The sequence below is a fragment of the Bison bison genome, unplaced genomic scaffold (genome assembly GCF_000754665.1).
Source record: "Bison bison bison isolate TAMUID 2011002044 unplaced genomic scaffold, Bison_UMD1.0 scf7180017864376, whole genome shotgun sequence".
NCBI classification, from domain to species: domain Eukaryota; kingdom Metazoa; phylum Chordata; class Mammalia; order Artiodactyla; family Bovidae; genus Bison; species Bison bison.
This window is the reverse complement of record NW_011494948.1, coordinates 11,957,158-11,972,947: the sequence shown is the minus strand read 5'-3', so window position 1 is coordinate 11,972,947 and position 15,790 is coordinate 11,957,158. Positions and strand designations below refer to the sequence as shown.

General features: G+C 40.3%; 1 protein-coding gene across 1 annotated transcript in view; it reads right to left on the bottom strand.

The window, feature by feature from the left end:
• Positions 1-15,790, bottom strand: part of SH3GL2 (SH3-domain GRB2-like 2) — a 146,559-nt gene that overhangs the window by 51,807 nt on the left and 78,962 nt on the right. Inside the window, exon 2 of the mRNA XM_010857054.1 lies at positions 8,180-8,248. Within this exon, the coding sequence (XP_010855356.1) occupies positions 8,180-8,248 (69 nt within the window). The remainder of the gene's footprint in view (positions 1-8,179; positions 8,249-15,790) is intronic.

The following is a 15,790-nucleotide window of genomic DNA, read 5'->3' as shown; positions in this document are numbered from 1 at the left end:
AGTGAAGTCACTCAGTCGTGTCCGACCCTCAGCGACCCCATGGACTGCAGCCTACCAGGCTCCTCTGTCCATGGGATTCTCCAGGCAAGAGTACTGGAGTGGGGTGCAACTGACCTAAAACTATCACAATATTGTTAATTGGCTATACTCCAATATAAGGGCTTCACCAGTGGCTCAGCAGTAAAGACTCTCCTGAGATGCAGAAGATGCCATGGGTTCAATCCCTTGGTCGGGAAGATCCCCTGGAGGAGGGCATAGCAACCCACTCCAGTATTCTTGCTCTGGAGAATCCCATGGACAGAGGAGCTGGCAGGCTATAGTCCATAGGGCTGCACAGAATCAGACATGACTAAAGTGACTGAGCATGCACTCCAATATAAAATAAAAAGTTAAAAAAAAACTTGAGGCTGCCCCTTCAGATAAATTCCATTGTCATTAAAATGGTCTATAGCAATGCTTTCAACTTGAGGACTCCTGGTTTTGATAGCTTTATCTTAGCCCCCAAGATGGTAGCTACACTTTGTCTTTGGATCCCAGACAAGCCCCCAAGATGATAGTGATAAGATATCCTGATACCTTGTCTTGGGATCTCAGATGAGCCCCCAAGATGATAGTTTTAGCTTAGCCCCAAGATGATAGACATACTTTGTCTTGGGATCCCGAATGAGCCCCCAAGATGATAGTGATAGCTATACCTTGTCCTAGGATCCTGGATGAGCCCCAAAGATGATGGCTTATGGTGAATGGTGCTGCCAGATTCGTGGTCTCCAAGGCAGATTTAACTCCAGGACCAAAGACAGTCTCAGTCACTCAGAGCTTTGTGTAGATTTTTATTTAAAGTGAAAGTGATAGAAAAAGCTTCTGACATAGACATCAGAAGGGGGTAGGAGAGTACCTGCCTTGCTAGTTTAAGCAGAACATTATATACTTTTCTGCTAGTTGCTAAGAACAGAAAAAATACCTCAAGGCTGTGAAAATTTTGCCCATACCCTTTCCCATAACATACATCCTGGGATGACATCGGCACAAGATTAGCCAGAAGGAACAGGTTATTCCAGAGCTCAAGGCTGTGGACGTTCTACCCAGACCTTCTCCCATAACATACATTCTGAGCTCAAAAAAGCATGTCCTTGAGCAAGAGATACTGCTGGCTAAGAGACCTATGTGTCTAAAGCAAAATAATGTGAAAAAGAAACAATGTTCACCTCCTTCTGAAAGGGACCTTAGGCTTGGACTCCTTATCAACCTGCCTAAGTTAATTCTCTCAGTTTCAACAGCAGGGATTTCCTATGATACTTTTCAGGCTGAAAAAGGAGACACTGTATTCCTTGGTTTGGACTTTTACATAACTCATGTACACAGAAACAAGAGAAAATTTCAGAATTTAGCTCAAGTGCCCTCTCCTCTAGAAACATTCCACTGGATCTACCCAGTCTGAGTTAGGTCTTCCATGAAAATACTTTCAAAAACACCAAGCATCATGTCTTGTAAGACACTCAGCTCTGTGCCTATTTCTTCTATCAAAACTGAAAGCTCCTTGAAGGCAGGAACTGCACCTTAATCATCTTTGTATTCCTGGTGTCCAGCAGCATGCCTGTCACATGGAAGCATTTATAGATATTTCATGTGAATTAATGAACATAATCACACACACACAGAATCACTGCATCAACTGATGTAAATCTGTGAGGAAACCAGAGGTCCCTTAAATTCCAGTATTCCCTGTTGTTAGGGGAAGCACATTGACTGAAACCACTCACCTTGGCCAGGCACTACAGTAACAATTTGCATGCATTATTTTACACGACAGGAGGTCCTCTGTAAGGAACACAGATCTAACAAGCCACCAACAACCAGAAGAATTTGGGAAAGATCAAAAGGTGGTCCTACCACCTCCCAGAATCCTTCTCACTGGCATCCATCTTGGCTGAGCAATGCATGAACTGCCAGGAAGGACCCTGAGTCAGAATGACTGGCAAAAGATAATCTGAAAGCTAAACTCATCACCATAAAACCTGAGATTGCAAGCCATATGGCAGAGAAGTTCTCCTGTGTTCCCTAACTCTACTTCTCTCTGCCCAGCTGCCCCTTCCCAATAAAGTCTCTTGCTTTGTCAGCTTGTGTGTCTCCTCAGACAATTCATTTCCGAGTATTAGACAAGAGCCCACTCTTGGGCCTTGGAAGGCATTCTCCTTCCTGCAACACTCTTGCCAAAAAATCTGAAGCTTTTCAAAGAAAAAAATCCACACAGTGGATTTTTGAGGAATCCACACAATGTTTGAGGAAGCTTGTAAGCAGCAGATACTATTGAAAACTCACAAAGAAACAATTCCACGTGAGGCAACTACGAAGAGGACAGAAATGGTGATAGCAGGGTTCCTGCAGAGACAGTACAGTGGAAGGATTCCACCCAGTCAGCTCCTCGAGGGGAAGGCTACACGGGCTAAGAGGTACACAGGTAATTTTACTGCATCTCAGCAGGAGAGTGGTCAGGGTGGCTTTATAAAAAAATTGTATTTATTTATTTTAATTGGAGGCTAATTATAATATTGTAGTGGTTTTTGCCATACATTGACATGAATCTGCCATGAGTGTACATGTGTTCTCCATCCTGAACCCGCCTCCCACCTCCCTCCCCATCCTATGCCTCAAGTCATCCCAGGGCACCAGCCCTGAGACCCTGTCTCATGCATCAAACCTGGACTGGCGATCTGTTTCACATATGATAATACACATGTTTCAATGCTATTCTCTCAAATCATCCTACCCTTATCTTCTCCCACAGAGTCCAAAAGACTGTTCTATACATCTGTGTGTCTTTTGTGTCTTGCATATAGGGTCATCGTTACCATCTTTCTAAATTCTATATATATACGTTAGTATATGTATCGGTGTTTTTCTAACTTACTTCACTCTGTATAATAGGCTCCAGTTTTATCCACCTCATTAGAACTGATTCAAATGCATTCTTTTTAATGGCTGAGTAATATTCCATTGTGTATATGTACCACAGCTTTCTCATCCATTCGTCTGCTGATGGACATCTAGGTTGCTTCCATGTCCTGGCTATTGTAAACAGTGCTGCGATGAACATTGGGGTACACATGTCTCTTTCAATTCTGGTTTCCTCTGTGTGTATGCCCAGCAGTGGGGTTGCTGGGAAACTAGGAATACCAGTTCTCTTTCCAGTAGTCTTGCTTGATGCAAACCTCTAATCTATCTCATTTTGTTGTCTAATTGCACCCCTGAGAACACAGCTGAACAAAGGTTCTCTATTCTAAATGCTTGATGATCAGAAAACCAACCATGGAGAGGTGATTCTTCTGCAGGCTTGGGAACACTGAGTAAAAATCTGTCTGTGAGTAATAAACACATTAACAGAAGGCACAGTTTGGGAGTCTAAATTTAAACCAGGTGTTTTCTGATTACCACGTAAGTCTCTACCTTTAATGTGAATTTTAACATGAGTGGAGAGTGCAAAACTTGGCACAGAACCACAGATAAGACAAAGGATAAGTGGAATAAAGTGGAATTAAATAATTTCCACATCTCACTGAAATCTAAATCTCTCAATTTACCTAGGTATAAGTCCAAATACAAAACCACAGGTGTGTTCTTCAATCAACAAAACTTCATTACAGAAATATTTAGATTTTGAAATAAAAACTTCAGAAACTCATTATTTTCTAGGAAATAGGAGAAATCGGTGTTATCTGGTGGCTCAAACAGTAAAGAATCTGCCTGCTATGCAGGAGATCTGGGTTCAATCCCTGGATTAGGAAGATCCCCTGGAGAAACAAATGGCAACCCACTCCAATATCCTTGCCTGGAAAATTCCATGGACAGAGGAGCCTGGTGAGTTACAGTCCATGGGGTTGCAAAGAGTTGGTCACAACTGAGCGACTAACTTTCCTTTTTCAGACTTAGAGGGACATCTGTGGGTCTTTGTCTGAAGCAGAATATTTATAAGATGTTCTTTTATTCCTATTACTTTGCAAGATTGGTATGGATTCAAAGCCCTAATTAGTCATTCAGTTATAAAGTCTATTCTCCAAATTTCTTCTTTTTAGTCTCATTTTTAAGAAACAGAAAGTTAGTCTCAGCTTTGGCAGTGGGCTACTGGGCTTATTGCCTATGTCCTGGCAGAGGCTGAAAGCAGGACTCCAATTCTGATTCCTTAGTCCTAAATTCCTAAATATAATACCAGCCTAACCTGTCACTAATGACAGGGCTCTGACCGAGTGGCATATTATATATTCCCTCCAGGGTAGGGGAGGAGGGGAGGGAGAGAATAAGGGGGATGAAGGAAGACTGGGTGTAGACAAGATTGGTGCAAATCAACAGACCCATGGGGCTGCTCATAAAGATGGGGATGGAACTCCAATACAAACGGGGAAGGAGGAGTCAAAGCCAAGTTATTCTGAGCAGGTGTGTCAGATTCTAGAGCCCAGATGCTGTAAAAGAAGGATGGGTAGAATTCTGTTTCAAAAACTATGAACAGCAGTGGCCTAGCTTTGGCTGAAGGTTAAGTGGTATTTCAAACCATCCAGAGATGAGAAATAGAGACCAATGCAGACTTCAGTCCAATGGAAGCACGTGGCTGTCAGGCATTCAGTGTAAAAGGCTGGCTTCCCAGACTTCAGGTCAGGGCTCAGGACTCTCATATTAAATCTCCTATCAGTGAGGGTCCTTATTCTATCAGTGAGCTCAGTTCAGTTCAGTCGCTCAGTCATGTCCAACTCTGCATTGGACATGAATCACAGCACACCAGGTCTTCCTGTCCATCAACAACTCCCAGAGTTCACCCAAACTCATGTCCATCGAGTTGGTGATGCCATCCAGCCATCTCATCCTCTGTCGTCCCCTTCTCCTCCTGCCCCTAATCCCTCCCAGCATCAGGGTCTTTTCCAATGAGTCAACTCTTTGCATCAGGTGGCCCAAGTATTGGAGTTTCAGCTTCAGCATCAGTCCTTCTAATGAACACCCAGGACTGATCTCCTTTAGGATGGACTGGTTGGATCTCCTTGCAGTCCAAGGGACTCTCAAGAGTCTTCTCCAACACCACAGCTCAAAAGCATCAATTATTTGGCACTCAGCCTTCTTCACAGTCCAACTCTTACATCCATATATGACCACTGGAAAAACCATAGCCTTGACTAGACGGAACTTTGTTGGCAAAATAGTATCTCTGCTTTTCAATATGCTATCTAGGTTGGTCACAACTTTGCTTCCAAGGAGTAAGCATCTTTTAATTTCATGGCTGCAGTCACCATCTGCAGTGATTTTGGAGCCCCCCAAAAATAAAGGCTGACACTGTTCCTACTGTTTCCCCATCTATTTCCCATGAAGTGATGGGACCAGATGCCATGATCTTAGTTTTCTGAATGTTGAGCTTTAAGCCAACTTTTTCACTCTCCTCTTTCACTTTCATCAAGAGGCTTTTGAGTTCCTCTTCACTTTCTGCCATAAGGGTGGTGTCATCTGCATATCTGGGGTTATTGATATTTCTCCCAGCAATCTTGATTCCAGCGTGTGCTTCCTCCAGTCCAGCATTTCTCATGATGTACTCTGCATATAAGTTAAATAAGCAGGGTGACAATATACAGCCTTGACATACTCCTTTTCCTATTTGGAACCAGTCTGTTGTTCCATGTCCAGTTCTAATCGTTGCTTCCTGACCTGCATACAAGTTTCTCAAGAGGCAAGTCAGGTGGTCCGGTATTCCCATCTCTTTCAGAATTTTCCACAGTTGATTGTGATCCACACAGTCAAAGGCTTTGGCATAGTCAATAAAGCAGAAATAGATGTTTTTCTGGAACTCTCTTGCTTTTTCCATGATCCAGCAAATGCTGGCAATTTGGTCTCTGGTTCCTCTGCCCTTTCTAAAACCAGCTTGAACATCTGGAAGTTTGTGGTTCACATATTGCTGAAGCCTGGCTTGGAGAATTTTGAGCATTACTTTACTAGCGTGTGAAATGAGTGCAACTGGGCAGTAGTTTGAGCATTCTTTTGGATTGCCTTTCTTTGGGATTGGAATGAAAACTGACCTTTTCCAGTCTGTGGCCACTGCTGAGTTTTCCAAATTTGCTGGCAGACTGAGTGCACCACTTCCACAGCATCATCTTTCAGGATTTGAAATAGTTCAACTGGAATTCCATCACCTCCACTAACTTTGTTCATAGTAATGCTTCCTAAGGCCCACTTGACTTCACATTCTAAGATGTCCGGCTCTAGGTGAGTGATCACACCATCATGATTATCTGGGTCGTGAAGATCTTTTTTGTATAGTTTTTCTGTGTATTCTTGCCACCTCTTCTTAATACCTTCTGCTTCTGTTAGGTCCATACCATTTCTGTCCTTTATCGAGCCCATCTTTGCATGAAATGTTCCCTTGGTATCTCTAATTTTCTTGAAGAGATCTCTAGTCTTTCCCATTCTGTTGTTTTCCTCTATTTCTTTGCATTGATCACAGAGGAAGGCTTATCTCTCCTTGCTATTCTTTGGAACTCTGCATTCAGATGCTTATATCTTTCCTTTTCTCCTTTGCTTTTCACTTCTCTTCTTTTCACAGCTATTTGTAAGGCCTCCTCAGACAGCCATTTTGCTTTTTTGCATTTCTTTTCCACGGGGATGGTCTTGATTCCTGTCTCCTATACAATGTTACGAACCTCCGTCCATAGTTCATCAGGCGCTCTGTCTATCAGATCTCTGTCTATCAGTGAGGTCCACCTCAAAAACTTGGCCAGAAATACCAGCTATTTGGCTGCTTTATCTAAACACTGAATAGTCTATTTCACAAGATTCCAGTCTCTGGGCCACTCATCTTTTCTTCAGGAACTCCAATGCGTCTGGTCCTCTCTTGCTGTTTCCTTTACTAGAAACACATTGGGCTCTGCTTACTCTTGCTTGTTCTTTATATTCTTAAATATCAGGAAAGTCTTCCCTGACCACCCTATGTGGGTGAGTTTCCTCCATTCCAAGCTTCTCTAGTGCCATGTTTCATTACCCTTGCCACACTGGACAGTAATTGTCTAAAGTGTGTTTTCCCCACTAGATTATGAATTTAATTCAGTCAGGAACCTTATCTATCCTGTTTACTAATGTATCCCACAAGCCTGCCTCAAAGGAGGTACAAAACAAAAATTTGCTTTGTTCATCAGTGAACTCTTCAGAACAAAAACTGAAAAAGACAGGGCAGAAAGCATCTAGGAATTTTCTGCTTGATCCTTCATGCAGACAGCAAAAATATTAATAGCAAAACTGAGGTGGCCCACTAGAACTGAGATAGACTAAGTAAAAAATGTGGTTTCTGGGTATCACGGGCTTTTGACATTCTCCCTGTTCAAGTACACGGTTTGGATTCCCAGATCCTTTACTCATTCACAATTTAACATCTAAAATAATTAATTGCATGATGTAATATCCATTCTCCATCGTAAGCCTATGTATCTCTTTCAATGAACCGTCTCAAAATGAAAGAAAAGCAAAAGGGAAAACATGGCATCTGTCACAAGAAAAATGAAAACATGTATTTTGTTCACCACCTCCACTCTCACTTGTTGAGAATCTGCTCTTTTAAGAAAGAATGTTATATGATTTATATTATTTTTCATCCTTAATAAATCTCTGAAGAATGAACGTGTATTCTCCTTTTACATTTATGAGAATACAGAGGCCCAGAGCAATACCCAGACTTGTGTAACAAGCAGTGTAGGTGAATCAGGCCAAGAGCAGACAGGCTCACAACTACATTCACTGCACCTGCTGACTCGTGCTGGCACAGTCCCCTCAGGGAAGTTCTCGAAAGCTAGAGAGTGACTGCAACTCTCCCCAAAACATCTGATACATCATTCCCCACCTTCTCTTCTTTTCGTACCAGCCCAGTCCAATTCAAACACCAGCTCCATATTGTCCCTATTTGGAAAAGTGATGATAAAATCCATTATGACATTTCACCTTCATGGAGGCTTTGTTCTCAGGATAGTGAAAAAAGAAAAAAAAAAAAAAAGGCAATTTACATCTTCTGTTTTACAATATACATTACAAAGAGAGTACTTTTAGGAGTAACTTTTGCATTCTCAGGTGCCCGTGGAGAACAGCTTCCCCTTTCCTTTCTCGCTTCTCCTCTTAGTATGCTGGGAGATTTTATGTCAAGGGAATCTAAGTGATGAAGACTCACCCTCTCCATCTCTTTGAAGTCATCATCTAGCTTGGTTCCTTCAGCTCCTCCAACCTTCTCACTCACTTTCTGCAGAAAATAACCAAAAAAAAAAAAAAAAAAAGAGGAATTATTACAAATAAATTTTCTTTTAAAAATATGTGTCACGAGTTGTAAGTGCTTTGACAAATATCACCTAATATAACATCACAACTATTCTCTGACATGGGTAGGCCGTTCCATTTTCACAGGAGGCAACTGTGTATCAGAGGATACAGATAATTTACCAAAATCCACGCACCTGGTAGATACTGAAGCAGGAATTCAAAGCTGTGTCTTCTGATTTCAACTCTAGTGCTCTTTCTATTATATACATCATCATACAACTGTCAAAGCACTAACATTTTCCTTTTGAAAATTCCAAGGGACAATAGCATCATACAATAATCATTTCCCTCTGATAATGGATCTAAAATGCTACCTAGGTAGAAAATTACTGCATCTTCAACCTATTTTTCAATGGGCTGTTGAACAGATAATCACAAGCATCTATCAAACTGGTATGAAAAATACCAGCCTAACTGATCTTCAGATAAAGGGACTTAAATAGTTATCTTATAAATCTCCCTGTAGTTGTCCATGTCCTTATATACATAAGATAAATTGTGTGTAAAGATGTTGAGGGTATTTCTTTGCTACCCAGTCAGTTCCCATTATCATACGTTCTATGTTCATCAGTTTACATATGCAAATGTACATTTTCTACTTGTAGAATTCACGCTCATTAAAAAATTAGATATTCTATTCTGTTTTGAAATAAAGATCAAATTAAGTCGAATAAAAATTACAAAGGAATCACAAGAAAAATATTTCACTTTCATTAAAAACAGGAAATATTAAATGCTAATGACACCAGAATGTCATTCCTCTTAAAATAACTGTAAAGGTAGTTAGATGCTTTTTACTAAGATGTCACTGTGCTACATAAAGTTACCACATACACATATTAAAGTATAAGTTTTCATTTCCTTTAATAGCCACTGTGTTGAGGGTCTTTGCAGAATATCCCCACCATGGTCAGACCTGCAGCAACCTTAGTAACAACTGGGTCATCCAAGTAAGCTTGGTTTACCTCCTTCTAAAAGGGCTCTGGGATACATGGCTCACTTTCTTGCCTTGGAAGCTCTGATATCCCCTTATTGGGGGCTGAGGTATAATGCTTACATTCCCCTTCTTTAACTCCTGTGTTCTGCCACCAGGAAGAGCTTTAGAAGAGATCACTCTTGGGAAAATCAAGAGCCTAAATTCTTTCACCACTCTGGCCCAGATTTCACCTCAGCAGCAGTAACAGAAGGAATATGCTGTGATGAAAGATCATGGCATGGACTGCCATGGCACACCGTGTTGTTATGCAAATTAAATGGTATAAAATATAAGAACTCCTGTCTGAACCTATAAGACATGCAATATATCCTAGTTCCCTTCTCTCACCAATAAACTGCATCTGCTAGGCTTCCCTGGTCTGCTTAAAAATCCTGGTCTTTTCTATCAGTTTCTTTAACTACTATTTAATACCTTAAGAAGAATCTAACCATTTTCAGAAAACTGCTGCTGCTAAGTCACTTCAGTCGTGTCCGACTCTGTGTGACCCCATAGATGGCAGCCCACCAGGCTCCCCCGTCCCTGGGATTCTCCAGGCAAGAACACTGGAGTGGGTTGTCATTTCCTTCTCCAATGCATGAAAGTGAAAAGTGAAAGTGAAGTCGCTCAGTTATGTCGGACTCTTCTCGACCCCATGGACTTCAGCCTACCAGGCTCCTCCGTCCATGGGATTTTCCAGGCAAGAGTACTGGAGTGGGTTGCCATTGCCTTGTCCATCAGAAAACTGAGACTTGCGTAAATAAACTTTTTTATGAGGCTTGCATAAATTAAAAACAATTGCCTGGAAGGCAATTTCCACAAGTAAACCCTAGGTGGCTTTGCATTCACACCACAGTACTGAAGAGCTGTCCATGGTGCTGGACATTTCTGCCTAAAGTTCTTTGGATCAAATGGCCAGATGGCCAGAGTTCGATTCACCGTTTTAACCCTCAGTCCTTGACATCAGCCCTCTCACTTAACTTGTTTCCTAAGTGGTGGTGGCTATCAATTATTTCAACAAGATCAGCTTCCGTCTATGGGGTCACACAGAGTCGGACACGACTAAATCGACTTAGCAGCAGCAGCAGCAGCAGCACAGATCTAGGCTTTGTGTTGCATCACTATCAACCAAATAAAAGCCTGTATCAACTGATCTGGCACAGCAGTCAGTTTTTGCCTACATTCTTAAAGATGTTACCAAGCCAGAAAGAGATGGAAAGGTCTTAGAACTCAGTTTAGAACCTCCTAGTGGAATTCTACGGAGAAGGAAATGGCAACCCACTCCAGTGTTCTTGCCTGGAGAATGCCAGGGATGGCAGAGCCTGGTGGGCTGCCATCTATGGGGTCGCACAGAGTCGGACATGACTGAAGTGACTTAGCAGCAGCAGCAGCAGTGGAATTCCAAGTGTCAATAACTTAACCTGCATGTTCAAGTTTAAGTCATAGAAAATTAGGAATAGAAGGGAACTTAAAGGTTATTATTATCAAATTTTCCTTATCAGCAAACAAATTTTACTCTGATTTTTACAGATTCCCTCCCTTTCACTTTGCTCAGTGATGGCAATTTCAGCTCATATTTAAGCCCCTCTTGTGTCTTATTCTTGATGTATGTGGTTATCTGTTAAATTTGGGCCGGGAAACTCTATAATCTTATTGAATTCCTATGCAATAAAGAAATATAAGCCTCATACTCCCAACTCAACTGTCTCAGTTCTACCAGATTGTGTGCAATGTCAGGCCAAGGCCCTATTTTGGTTAAAGAGAATCATTATAGATATATTCCTCCCATGATCCATGAATGAGATGTTTAATTTTCATTTGCAAAATTGTCACAAAAACCAAGTAGCTGAAAAACATCTCCATTTATAGTAACAGAAAATCCTGGTAACCTTGGTTAATCACATTTTTATCATATCTAAGCAATAAAATAGGACCTTCATCAAAACCACAAGAGCTTATATTATACTTTCAACCCATATTGCTCAACTGAAAGTAATTTTAATTTCCTTCTTTTTTATATCCATCAATAGGTTAGCACCAGAGTGGCTCACTGTATTATAGGAATACCAAATAGGATCAACTGGCCATTAGTAATTCAGAACTAGAACTAGTAACTCACACAAAGCACAACTCATCAGTCCATCAGACCACTGACTTTAACTATGTGGCTTAAGCACTCTATGTGTATGAGTGTGTGTGTGAGAGAGAGAGAGAGAGAGAAAGAGTGTGTGTGTGAGAGAGAGAGAGAGAGAGACGGTGGGGAGAGAGAGGGATGAGGAGAGAGAGAAAGGGAGGGGAAGGGGGACAGAGAGGAAGGAAAAAAGAGAAAATATGAATCTATTCTCCACAAAAGCTGACATTTGAGATGCTATAAGAGAAACTGTTCACCAAATATATTGAATGAGGCTAACAGATACTGGTCTTGGTCTGATTGTTTGGTTGATATAAATTTCTTATCTGATTTGATTCATGGCAAAAGAAAGAATATTCAAAATGACATCTACATTGTTCTCTGGGCTATTTTTTTCCCCAAGTCACAAAGGATCTAAATATACCAAGGCACTGAATTAAACAATGTGCTAAATAGCCATATTCTCATTCCTTAGGAGTATGCCAAATATTTTCTCCTCCTGTTCTTTAAATAACCTTACTAAAACTTCTATTGCTTTTGTGTATGTGAGTCAGGTGAGGAAGACAGGATCCCTGAGCTCATTTGGCCAACAATGAGTTTTGTTTTCCTTGGTGGTGGTTTAGTCACTAAGTCATGTCCAACTCTTGTGACTATAGCCCACCAGCCCCCTCTGCCCATGGGATTTCCCATACAAAAATACTGGAGTGGGTTGCCATTTCTTTCTCTGGGTGATATTCCCAATCCAGGGATCAAACCTGGGTATCCTATATTGCAGGCAGAATCTTTACCCTGAGACACTAATATAGCTCTTGTTTTCCTTACCTAGTACCATTTACTTAAGAATAGTTTTGCTCTACTATATTCCAGTGAGGTGGTTCCTAAAAAGATTTCATATTATTGAGTATTTTCCGATATTGTTTAGTATACTTTAGCTAGTATACTCGCTTTTTGAGAAATTGATCCCCTATTCAAATAAACATTAGCAAAAGTTATTTGAATCAACCAAAACAGTATAAATGAGTCAATATGCCCATCTGTAGCATCTAAAAACAACTCTCCTGTTCAAAATCTCCCAGCGTACTCGCCTAGCACAACACTGAGAATTTGTGCTTCCAATCTTTTATTTTCTATTACACTCTCCATATATATTCCAACCAAACCAAAAAATCTCATCTTCCTCTAAGTTATTCTTCATTGTATTCATCACAAGATACACTCAGTAAAGATTTGTGAACTGAACTACAGTGCAATTTTGTAAATGTTAATGTTAAAAATACTGAAAGGAGGCATAAAGTAAGGCAAACAGGACTGATCATTTCACTCAGGGATGGTTTTTCAGAAGGTATAACTCTTCAAAGAAAGAAAATAAATAATATAATCAACTCACATTTTAAATTAAAAGTCTTAATTCTGAGTCTGGAGTCGTGTTGCCTCACACTATTTTTTCTATATGCCAAATAAGAAAAATAAGGGAACCAGAAGCAGGAGGCAGCTTAAATAAATGACCACGGTTCTCAGCCCAAAGGATGAGGATGCTGCAGGCTCTCCAACAATGACTCATCCTCCCCTGCATGAATTATCACCACAGAGTCGGACACGACTGAAGCGACTTAGCAGCAGCAACAGCAGCAGGTAAAAGACACTCCACCCTCTAACTGCAGCTCTGATACTTCCCTATATTGCACTTCAATCAAACAGTGAATATCCAACCACCTTATCTCCAACAGCCTTTTATAAAGGTCTCCTTGAAAATCACACCATCAGCGAAATTCAATAGACTAAAGACCAAATTCATTCACACTCCACACACCTGCAAAGTTATTTACTGTCTGATGTCCCTATTTTTGTTTAGCTTTGTCTCATTATTCATTATACAAAGCCAGATTTTCATACCAGCCACCAAATATGCTGTGTTAATTCCTTTTGCCTTGTACCTGGACCTATTTTATTTCTCTTTTCTAATTTTCAAATCCTGCCAAGGACCTAATCCAACTTTCACCTTCTCCATCTTCATCTTGAATGCTCACCCTAGATGGAAGTTACTAGATTTCCACTGCATTCTTAATGAAACACACCATCTGTTGGACTCCCTGGAACTAGCTACTTGATGAGTAAAACTGCTGAGAACTTTTGCTTATCTGATTATAAAATTCATATATCACATGCAACTTTGTCTGAAAACTTCGCAGTACCTAACACACTGCACAGCAGAAAATCATCAGTTGAAACAAAAATGTGTCTCAATGAATTATTCTAAGAGCAAAATAAATTAAAGGAGGACCCTTAATTATGAGTGAGCACTGGTTCTTTATCTCATTTCTGAGAGTTTTATCTCCCCTGTAAAATGTCATAACTTTTTTATGTTGACAATAAGTAAAAATAAAGCAAATTCAAAATACTGCCTTCCCAATATTTATAGAAAGACATCACCTATGAAAGAAAGAAAGTGAAAATGAAGTCGCTCAGTCATGTCCGACTCTTTGCAACAACCCCCTGGACTAGAGCCTACCAGGCTCCTCCATCCATGGGATTCTCCAGGCAAGAATACTGGAGTGAGTTGCCATTTCCTTCTCCAGGGGATATTCCCGACCCAGGGATCGAACCCCAGTCTCCCATGTTGCAGGCAGACACTTTATCCTCTGAGCCACCAGGGAAGTCAAATAAAAGAAGGCCATACTCTGACTCTACGAAAGTTCTTTAATTATTATTCATTGGTTAGGTACTAAAATTAAAATGATAATACTTGACAACATACCTAATATTCAGAAGGAAACAGAAAAGTAAAAATCACACCAATATTATCTTGGTATTTGGCTAAATACAGGTAGATCTAGCTTTTCCAGATGGTGGTGTTGCCATGTATGAAGGGGAGGATGGATATACTTTATGGGGTACAGGTTTCACTCTAGTTTTTCTCAGCTGTCATTAAATTGGAATGCTTAAATGCCATGATGTTTTGAAAGTGAATTTCAAAAACTATATATTATTTTTCTCAATCAGAAATTTCATATTTTCTTGAAAATGAGTAAAGGCATTTTCATCTATCTAAACTAAGTTATTTGAACTAACTGTGCTAATTCTATTTCTCACTATATTGAAGAACAATAAAAAGGTTTGTCAACTACAAACTGGTGCTTGCCAAGGGCATTTGCCATCTGTCTTCATGGAGGTTGAATCCCGTGCTGCTGCAGCTGCTGACCTTTGACACACCTGAAGGGAGTTAAGGGTAGAGAATGAGTCACTCTGTGCTTCAGTGAAACCGGTAGAACAGGTCTTAAGATAGATATTTTCAGAAACTGATTGCATGATCCCAATCCTTGTATCTCCTCATATCTAGAAAAACACTAAATCCCTTTAGCTGACATCAGCTCCTCAGGAGTAACAGAAAACCTCTTGTAAAGTAAGTGCTTAATTGCAATGAACACCCCCTTCACCGAAATCACATATAGCGACCTTCCCTCACTGCCTGGAGCAGCTTCTCAGTGCCGTCTCAGGTGCCGTCTCCTGGGCTGCAGTCCTCATTCTGCCCCATATAAAACTTAACTGCAGCTATCACGCTGTGCATCTTTTTTTGGTCAATGGATTCCTCTCATAATTATACCCCCTGCCCCAAGAATTCAACAGAATGAAGAATGATTTTCTTTGAATATCTGGAGCAAATTAGAATGAGTTAGGAGAACTAAGCACTTGGCCCTTTCCCAACTTTCAGCCTATCTTGCTTTTTGTCAAATACTATATAGAAAATGCAGAAATTGATTTGCATGATGTTCTAAGCTTCTGGTGTGGTTCACCTGGATTAAGAGTAATAAGTTTCTAAGCTCTGTTGCACCAAATTGAGAACTTCCCATGCGCTATGTGGCTAATTACTTGTACACACACCTCAAAGGGAAATGGCAGTATTTATAATAGACGTATTATGCAAATTTCAGTCCCTCCCTGGAAAGACAGTTTATACTATCACCTACAGCTGCATTCACAAGTGATCCTATTTCTGTCTTCTAGAAAAAAAAAAGAAAGAAAGAAAATTAAGTACATAAAATGTATGTAATAAAAACCAATAGGCACTTCTCTATTTTTCATTCATCCAAAGAATCTAGTTCCTCATCAGATAAGGGGTAATTTAGTAAGGGGGATTCACAGAATTTGAAAATATAGCCATAAAGTTTCCCATCCCTGGCAATAGGAAAAAAAATCATGCATTTTCATAGTCTACAGCACTAAGCCACCAAAACTGAGCAAAATATAAAAAGACAGTGTCTGCTAAAAGTAGACTCCCAAGACTTAGGGCTAGAATTATGTCATATACTATTTTTTTTTTAATTCTATTTGAAGCTCAGTTATAAAATCCCTTGAGAAAAAAA